We start from the raw sequence: 10,222 nt of genomic DNA on the forward strand, positions 1-10,222 counted from the left end.
GATGGGCCTGAACGCCGGCATACCCCCTCCTCGCCTCATAAGGCTCACGGGCTGTGTGCAGTTGCGCGCGCGGTAGTTCACACGAGCTTCACGACCACGTGTATATTTTGAACTGACGGGTGAATATAATAACACGAGACAATTTCTAAGTTATTACACCGGCATACAGTGTTTGTTCAATATCAACACGTAGCGCGGAGCTACTGGGGATAATGTTCGCGTTGGTGAAGTTCAAAGTGCAATGTTCACGTCACGATATGAAAAACATTGTTCCCGTGACAAAAATTAATCACTTTGATGCCGATAACATCGATCATCGAAAGTATTATAATATCAAGTGTGGACCTGCAGGCTCATACTGCCAGGCTATCATACTCTGTGTTGACGGTAAGTGTATAATAAATAACACCATTATTTATCAGCTATCGGGTTATATATTCTAATACGCGAGCCATATCATCGGTCTGAGAATAATACTACATATGCCGAACGGATGTTTTGTAGTGAGATTTTTTAATTGAATTACCAATTAGACCTATATATATTAAATAATTATACACAAAGAAAACCGAAATTCATTCATTTTTTTTATATTCCGGACGTTTGATAATTCATACATTCCGTTACTTATTATGCAAGTATTTACAATTATGGTATATTTTTTTTTATCGCTATAAAATGAGAAAAATACAACTTCGAGTGAAGTTAAAAAAATGTTAATATAATCGATAAATCCTCACTGTTCGCAGAACTATACGACAGGCCCTCAAATGTTTATATGAGCGATATATTATCCTAATTCCCATCATATATACGCGTATATTAACATTTGAAAGAAAGTATCAAAGGACACCGCCGCCCTGAGCGTCAAAGACGGCGGTGCGCATGAATTGTCTATTTATTTTCGACAGTAAATATTCGTGTTTGATGATAAAATTCATACCGCCGATTTGGGGATGAGCTAGGAGCATTGACACAATTTTTCAGACTTTTGACACCTCTCTAAAAGGGGGAAATAACTTATGATTCGACATGCACCAGTCAGCTGAACATGTTTTTTTTTCAATGCTGAAATAATAGAAATTAATTCATGTATTTCAAATCATTCTTGTTTTATTCTAACTTTCCTTTGTCATTTCACATTATATGTCATGAAATTATACTTTTTTTCATCAATTTTTTATTGTAAATTAGATTTTTCACTTCGAAGGTTTGTTATTCTGGTTATTCCGTCGGTTATTTCAGTTGATCCCTTGATTCAGGATTTCGATGTACTCGAAAACTGACCAACGAAATCATTACATACTTTCGCAATGAATTATCAAGAAATTATTAGACAGTGGAAAGTAATTTTTTTTGTCATAAAAATCAAGTTTATTTTTTTCAAAAGCAATATTTAGCGGGCTTGCTCAATGCTTAACAAGTTCGCATTTTTTCGACATCCGAACAATGATCCAACGTTACATGGAACAAATTTGGATTGCCAGTAGTTATTTATGATCGTCACTTGAAGAATTCACGATAATTCATGTTTAAATCATTATCACAAACCAGAGTGAAAATATAATGTATAGGATGGTGTGCTATTTTGAACACGTTTGATTATTCTGTTTTCAGACACTATTGAAAAATTACGAGCGAAAAGTGGAGAGAAAAGGCAAGTTGCACCTCCTTCGAATTTGATTTTGTCAGCTTCGGAAATATCTTCAGAAGACTCCGACGCATTAGCTAAACGTGCGAAAAAGGTATATAGGTACATATAGATACGAAGCTGACGATGTTGTTGTTGTTTACTACCAGATGTTGCAGCACCTACACAAAGGTGTATATGGGGCATTCCAGCCATAATCACCCAAGATTGGACTGAACGTTTTTTTTAATAATTTTTGTATAGTTTTACACGATGGAGGTCTATATTGTGTATGTCAAAGGAGTGTCATGGCAGGAGTTGTGTATGTCATGGCATCTATGAATTAATTCTTTTAGATTTTTACTTTGAACCGTTTTCTCAGTATAAATATTACAAACGTCGACTAGTATACATCCTTCGATCTTCTTGCAACGAAGCACGGGTATTCCACGTCGAAAATAGTATATTTCGATACAAGAGGGCAAACAAGCGTTTTGCGCAGTACGAGTCTGAAGGCAGCACGAAGCCGAGGCTTCGTGCGCCCTTCAGACGAGTAGTGCGCAAGAAGCGAGTTTGGCCTCGCGTATCGAACACTATTTTTCTTTGTGAATGTATGCGAAAGTCCGCGCTGTGCAGTGCTTGGGGGCAGCGAAAGCCGGCTTCAGCTCACCGCGCGTGAGAATAAAATTTTGCCTACCGCTAGGCGGTACGCAAAACATTTTGCCCACCGCTTGCGGTGGGCAAAGTATTTTGCGCATCGCCTGATGGTAGGAAAAATTATTCTCACGCGCGGTGCGCGAAGGCCGGGCTTTGGGTGCCTCCTAGCGGTGGGCAAACGAGGATTTCGCATGCATGTGTAAAGAAAACTCAATTTTTGACGCCTAGACCATTTACTCTTTCTATGACTTTACCTACAATTCAGATTAAAAAATCGTTTTTCAGTGCCCATAAATATTGGTGTTAGTGATCATAGTCTATATTATGGCTTTTCCTGTTCGGAAATATCATATCTCATCCCATTAGGTTCAGAAAATTACTGATAAAAAGTTTATTATTAGAAATATACTGATTTAAAAAGTTTATTATTAAAAAAATTAAAATTTATGAATTTTTGCAACCCAGTAGGATGAGATATGATATTTTCGAACAGAAAAAGCCATAGTGTAGACTCTGATCACTAACACCAATATTTATGGGCACTGGAAAACGATTTTTTGATCTGAATTGTAGGTAAAGTCGTAGAAAGAGTGAATATATGGTCCACGATGGTCTAGGCGTCAAAGGTTGAGTTTTTCGACGTAGAATACCTGTGCTTCGTTGCAGGAAGATCGAAGGTTGTATATTAATCGACGTCTGTAATATTTATCCTGAAAAACCGGTTCCAACTAAGAATCTGAAAAAATTCATAGATGCTTCTTTGATGTACACGATATAGAACTACATCGTGTAAAATTATAAAAAAAGAATAATAAAAAAACGTCGAGTCAAATCTTGGATGATTATGGCTGGAGTACCCCATATAGATAATGATTTCATGATTGTACGCTTATTTCATAAAGGCACCATCGCGTCATGAATCTCAGAAGATAAAACTAAAGTTGAATGAAAAATTAGAAGCACTTCGACAAAAACACGTTGCAGAAGATACGATGACACCTGTAGGAAATGAAGTGAACACTATTGAAGATGATCAGGAGAATATCGAACCTGGTGAAGTCCACAATGATAAAAAGAATATGAAAAAAAGTGGCCCGATTAAACGAAAAGCTACGGTAGGTTACTTTGAAGATTTGTTTTTTTTTTTTTGCAGTTTTGAATATATCTCTGAGCACGAATGTTACAAGTCATCACACTATGCTTTATCAGTGGAACTTATTGCAATTGAGATTCTTAGATGAGATATGAAATTCAATCTCGATCAATAATTGTTTCTATTGTAAATTTTTTGAAAGTAGCTTCATGGATTTAATGATCAAGTTCGGCCCACTGGCCTGTCCCCAATTTTTGTCTTTGATAGACAAGGTTAGGCTGTATCAAATATAGGTACGTCTTTCAATATTTCAACCCACTAATGATGCAGAACTAACGTTACATATTTTTTGCAACATCTGCTTCTAAAGTATGATTTTCGAAGTACGTGTAGCGTGCGTAAAGTGCCTTATTCCTACCCTCAGGCGAAAATGAGGCACTTGCATTACGCGCGCCACACAGGTTACTAAAATCCTATTTTCCCCTATTGCAGGAATGATGAAAAATAGCATGTACAACACGTGTAGATTGGCCGATAGCCAGCTCGTGTGAAAGCAGCACTCGCCTTCGGCGCGCACTACCAACCTCACACACTAGACGGAAATCGACCCTACTCCACACTGTCACACGATGCACTATTCCGTTCAGCCGTTGTATATTTGTATGTTTTACAGGATGCAGACGGCTGCGGTTCAGGGAAAAAATCTACAAGATCTCACGAATCCTTCGGTGAACCAGTGGCTGAGAAAATGACCAAACCACAGAAGCCCAATTCATCGGTAAATATTATAGAGTAACCCATACGCACTTTATGATGATAAATGACATGCTCGTTTTCACATTTACGATATGTAGGCTGATAAAGTGAGAGAGGCTCAAAGCTCTATTCTGACGGAGCCTAATGCGATGACACCAGACGATGTAGAACTTAGCAAAAACAAGCAGTCGGTGAGTGCTTCAAATGAAAGCCATGTTTGATTATGTAATTGTATATGCTATGTACATTATTTGCAGCCGGATAGTGGTCTTGATGTAGGTAAAAAATCCGCTCAGTCTCCCAAAGCCTTAGATAAACCAATGGTCGAAAAAATAGTTAAACCTGCAAAGAAGCCCGATTCGTCTGTAAATATAGAGTAACTCATACACACTTATTGTTACGGTGAATCAATGCTCATTTTCATAATTATAAAATGCAGGCTGTTAAAAAGAAGGGAAATCGAAGCAGTAGTATGACGGCGAAGGACAGTAATACATCAGCGGCACGAAAGACGACCGATAATACCCTGGACAGCAAAAACATGAATTCGGTAATTGGTTCAATCGCATATTTCGAACTGAAATTCTATTAGGTACCCGTTATATTCCCGATGAGCAGTTTGGGCTCCATTGCGGACTGCGTAATGATATGAAAGAAGCCCAGAATAATGATTCCGTCTGTACAGTGATTTCAAATTAGTTATTTTCACAGACATCACTGACATTCAATACTGTGTGTTAAATTGCTAAACTTTATTTGGAACTTGCATCTTTTTCACAAAATTGTTCGAGAATTATTGCGATGTATGAAAAATTTTCCAATCCTAAAATTGTACAGCAGAAATTCGCTCAAGAAAGATCCAAGACAAATTCTTTTACAAATCTGTACGTCGTTTTGTCCATGTGTAGACTATACATTGATATTGAAAAAAAACTATCATACATACGTATACCTCGCAGTAGTTAATCAAGTTGGTGAATCTTTTCCAATGTAGTTACGTGACTGATGCAACGAACAAATGACGTATCAAAAAAAAATATATATATATATATATATATATATATTTTGTTGAATTGTGTTATGCATACGAAATTGATGGTTGGATTGGACCTGAATGACATATGTGATGATAGTAATTGAATTGGTAATTTTACAGGGATGTGATGACCTTAGTCATGCAGACCTCTTGCAACAGATTAAAAATCTAAAGGCGAAATGTTCCAAAGATGAAACTACGATTGCCAGTCAAAATTTAATGATGAAGGAACTTACAACACTGAACATGGAACTGCAGCGCGATGTCATCCAGTATTTCAAAGAATTCAAAGGTACGCATACATTATTCATTGACAATTGATTTGACAGATATGCAGACCAAGGTAGGCAGTGTAAATCGATTGTAGATTATGTAATTGATCGTTCAAAATGTTCTTAAGCCTACACAGCACTACGATTATTATTGACTGTTTGAAAAACCTTCTTTACTGAAGGTGGGGGGCTGGGGTGGGGGGCGTCACGTGTAACGCCACGCCAGGCGCGTTACGCTGCGTCCGTCACGCTGGGCCCGTTACGCTCAGAGGGGCGGGGAGGGTAGGAGGTTTTACGCTGGGCCATGACAATTGTTACTATAGAGATTGGTTGCCATGGTAACCGTTACCATGGTGGCAACCGATTTCCATGGTAACGGTTACCATGGCAATCGTTACTATAATGATTGGGTACCATGGTAATCGTTACTATGATGATTGGTTACCAGAGTAATCGTTACTATAGAGATCGGTGGGGGTTTCCGGAAATTCCTGGGGTATTTTGGGTTATGCTCCATTTCCCAGTGAAGGGGAGGTGGGAGGGGATCCTGACACGGTGGCAAAACAAATTTGCGAAACTACGAAAATTGCTCGAAATATACAATAACCTTACGTTTTCTGATTGAGAATTTTGTTAAAGGGGTTTTTCAAACCAGCTTTTAGCTATGTTGGTGGGAGGAAAGCTAAAAGCGGTTCAATTTGAACTGTCTCGAAGAGGCAGGTTTTCATTATTTTTCGACTATAAATTGGTACATATGCGGCCGCACATGGTCAGTCCTGCCGAAATCATTACCTTTTATATGGCGGGTTGTAGAAGCATCAGCTAACTGTCGATCGTCTATTGCACAAGTATCTAACAATCGAGAACAAGAATCACTTTCATTTTCCTACTTTTCACGACGGCTTATCAGTTTTTATTGTGCTCAAAGTTTATGAAGCGTTGAAAAAAAAGAAAGTAGATTTCTATACAATTTTGGAAGTATAGTATCTTTAGCTCGGCTATTTCTCGGGAAATAATTGTTTGAAACATGATGATACCATCGCATTCATAGCTGTCAATATTCAAGATACCACAGATCAGATTTCATGTAATCCAAAGAATGCCCTCCACCGGCTGCTTGGTTTGAACGCGAGGGGGAAGTGACTCGTTGATTCGAATTACGAATAGGTCCATAAATTAACGAGAATTTACAGCGGCTTGATTAAATAATAAAAATTAACACAGAAAAAAAATTAAACAAGATCAAAAAACTGTACGTGAATTATCGAACCTCCGAAAGAAAATTGAAATTGAATTGAAAAAAATAAGGTCAACTCATTTGAAGACACAGAAAGTACCAAAGAAAGATTGAAATATTCAGATATTCACCCCAATGAGTATATTATCGATAATTATTCTCGAAGAAATAAATCAAATAAGAAAAAACAAAATCACACAAACAATTGGATTAAATGAAACGAACTCATTTGACTGATCAGAAATACGAATAAAAATCACAAAAACAATAAGATATTTACTCTAGTTGAAGTGAATTATCGAGAATCGTTCGAAAACAAGTGAATGATTGGAATTATTCAAAATTAGGTTACAATTGCAATAAATAAATTCGAGTTTGATTCATTAATTTCAACTATTTCATCCCAAATAATCAATTTGTCACTGGAATCTTGAGGTATTTTCCCCTTAGCGTGAAACAAAACCTGAAATGAATTATCATAAGTATCAGTCACTGAGTAGTATATACGTGTCCACAGTTATGTCGGAACAATATGACGGAGTCATACGTAACTTGGAAGGTTGTAATGCACCACCACCTGGACATATTTCAAACGACAAGGTAAGTTTGCACACTGACGAGGCAATGGTAATGTATTTACATGAATTAATTGTCGACCATATACCATTTCATAGATTCATTTGGGACATAACGTATGGATCCCCTATAGTACGTACAATGGTGCCGTCAACAGGGCAAAGTCGAATCAGATGTTCGTGAAGGAAATCGCCGTAGCAGTATTTGGATACGACGTTCTGAAAAATAGCAGTATCACTGGTACACAATCAAATAAATTCAAAGACAAACCGGCAAAAGCAAAATTGGATGAAACAAAGATGCTCGCTATAAGTGGTACGTCTTTCATCATCTGGACTACATTATCAAGCCTATACATACACATCCCCAGAGATAAACCCGAGTAGGAAAAGTAACTGTGTTAGTATGCAGTAAGGAATACCTGTATTCCACAACGGAGATAATACCCTATTGGCATAATAGCGCATACGTATTCAATCTAAGTATCTGTTACCCAAAACCATTGTTTGTGATCCTTTTTCGCAATTCAAGCGCGATGATGATGAGTCTGATTATACGCCAGCTCGCGTATTCGTAATATCGTCATTCTTGGCCCGCAGACAGGCATATATACTGAATCGCCTCCGAATCGTTTTCCGAACTTACGCACAATATAACCAATTCTTACAGATATCTACCGTCACCGCTTACTGGCCATACAGAAGGCTTCTGAATTCAATACGCAAATGGAATTATCAAAAGTAAACCTTTACGTCACTAGGAAGATATCCGACCTAAACAAACTGAAAAAGACTGATAAGCCATCGACATCATCGATGACATCAAGTGTACCCGGTAAATTAAAACTTGATCATGATAGAGTGCACGTAATTAAATACATTTAACCATAGCGCTACATATCGCCTTAGCATGTATAATCATGAGATTTCATCGGTGTTGTACATTTGTACGAACCATCTCCACTTTCCTACAGTTGACATTTGAGTTTACCACTAACCATATTCTTATTATACATATATAGACATATATTGGCGCTTCTGTGATATTGATTATTTATATCTGTCTCTAGAAGAGGATGATCAGAAATCAGACGCGGGGGATGATATAGGCACCAACTCCAACATTACTGACGATGTCGGAAACTCCCCTATTAGGATACTTGAAGATCATGACAATAAAGAAGAAAATACAGGTTTGTCAGTTTATAACGTCAGATTAACATATGTAAACTTCGTAGGAAACGAAAACCGTGCCACTTATGAAGACTTCTGCTTTTCAACATACTTGTTAGATGCGGAACACACGCCGAATGAGGAACTCAGCGAGTAAGAGCGAGAGTCAGTCACGTAGAGACAGTCACGGGATGATTTTGTCATATTTGTATTCTCGCAATAAAAACAATTCAAAGAAAAATTATCTCTGCGACGTATGGCTCATTCTAGGTGTATATACTTCACTCCCGCTTATTATGTACATGTATGTTATTTCAGTGCATAGGTGGATGTTAATATATTGCAGGCTTGAAACAAATGAAAGACGTCATCGGGTGATCGATCTTGCTCCTGCCGTGGGACCTATATTCAGCTTTCTCGCGATCACGACAAGGTCACACGTTTGATTTCACATCGATTTGCAGTTTGTTTTTGGTATATGTATAATAGCGCATATTAGTATAAATGCTGGGCAGTAGTGTTCAGATATGCCTACCCACATCCCTACAAAAAATGTCGGATGAAGATATAAGGTACTATCCGAATTCAATATGGTTTTTGTATCCTCATTGTATGTGAACCTATCGGAATGTATAGGTTTACGATAGGTCCAGATACAAATCGCTACGAACCGGATACATTCGGATAGGTTCGCATACAATACGGATACGAAAACCATACTAAATTGGGATAGTACCGTATATCTTCATACGACATTTTTTGTAGGGATTGGATTAACCCATTCCTGCGCAAAGACCAAAAACGACTCAGTTTTTTGTCTCTGCGCAGTAACAAGTCAGCCGGACGTGGGCAGTAGGCATATATGAACATTACTGTATGAAAACAATAAATCACATTTTGTCCATGATCTGAATACTGACGGGATGAAAACTTTGATTTTCAACCAAAAAAGTAATTCAGGGTTGATTTGTCATTCCAAAGGTACTGCTATTTTCTCAATACGTACGTGATCATGGGCAACACCAGGGTAGATACATTGATAGAAATAGACGGAATGAAATAGTTCATCAGCAGCGCATAGATGCGGACAGAATGCATCTGTGGACCGTATTTAAACCAGTGCTGATAGAGGTACATTAGAAACCGATAGCATCCATCTGCGCGTTATTCCAGGTGGACAACGTCTGCGTATAGAAAACCGGTAGATGCGGATAAAAATTCTGTCCATTTAATAGCAAAATGCGTATAGAATCGGACACGAGTGGATAGGAATTCTGTCTGCTGTTGCACATAGATGCGTATAAGAACGGGCATATCCAACTGCTTCTGTCTGAAATTACCGTGACAAAAACACACTCGATTCAGACAGGATTCGTCTTCTGTCTGTTTCTGACGGAATTTTAACCAGGGTCCTCTGTTATCCATGTAGATGAGCGTGGGCTTCGTAATAGAAGCGGGGTCCAATTCTTGTATTAATTTCCGTAGACATAAAGCCTCTGGAACGGCTGCAGCGAGTGACATATACTCTGCTTCGCAGGTTGAGAGTGCGACGATGTGTTGTTTCTTTGAGCTCCAGGATATTGGACCTCCTTGAAGAATGAAAACGTAGCCTGTGATAGATTTTCCATCTCCCTCGTCATTGGCCCAATCCGCGTCGCAATATCCAAAGATCTCGTTGTTTCCTTCTTTATTGTATTCTAAGCCAAGCTCCTTTGTCCTTTGCAGGTATCTAAATACTCGTTTGACTGCTTGCCAGTGAATTTTCGTTGCAATATTGTTGTAGGCGCTCAATG

At 38.2% G+C, this 10,222-nt stretch overlaps 1 protein-coding gene across 2 annotated transcripts; it reads left to right on the forward strand.

Moving 5' to 3' along the window:
- Positions 1-70: 70 nt before the first annotated feature.
- LOC124177530 lies at positions 71-8,646 on the forward strand. 2 transcript variants are annotated; one of them, XM_046559973.1, is made up of 13 exons: positions 71-387; positions 1,618-1,745; positions 3,190-3,402; positions 4,054-4,158; positions 4,235-4,327; positions 4,394-4,501; positions 4,576-4,686; positions 5,293-5,464; positions 7,199-7,281; positions 7,356-7,572; positions 7,927-8,091; positions 8,327-8,449; positions 8,549-8,646. In XM_046559973.1, the coding sequence occupies exons 1-13, from the start codon at positions 213-215 to the stop codon at positions 8,584-8,586; spliced, it is 1,731 nt and encodes a 576-aa protein (XP_046415929.1). In that variant the 5' UTR covers positions 71-212; the 3' UTR covers positions 8,587-8,646. The 2 variants fall into 2 exon arrangements, with proteins under 2 accessions (XP_046415929.1, XP_046415939.1); XM_046559983.1 differs by lacking the exon at positions 71-387 and having other exon boundaries at positions 1,453-1,753; positions 8,327-8,646.
- Positions 8,647-10,222: the final 1,576 nt, after the last annotated feature.

The sequence above is a fragment of the Neodiprion fabricii genome, chromosome 1 (genome assembly GCF_021155785.1).
Source record: "Neodiprion fabricii isolate iyNeoFabr1 chromosome 1, iyNeoFabr1.1, whole genome shotgun sequence".
NCBI lineage: Eukaryota > Metazoa > Arthropoda > Insecta > Hymenoptera > Diprionidae > Neodiprion > Neodiprion fabricii.

Bases quoted from the DNA above. Each gene is read 5' to 3' on its own strand.
- LOC124177530 (XM_046559973.1), top strand. From the start codon at position 213: ATGTTCGCGTTGGTGAAGTTCAAAGTGCAATGTTCACGTCACGATATG. The intron at 1,746-3,189 runs GTATATAGGTAC...TATTTCATAAAG, and splicing joins TAGCTAAACGTGCGAAAAAG to GCACCATCGCGTCATGAATC. The intron at 7,573-7,926 runs GTACGTCTTTCA...CAATTCTTACAG, and splicing joins AAAGATGCTCGCTATAAGTG to ATATCTACCGTCACCGCTTA.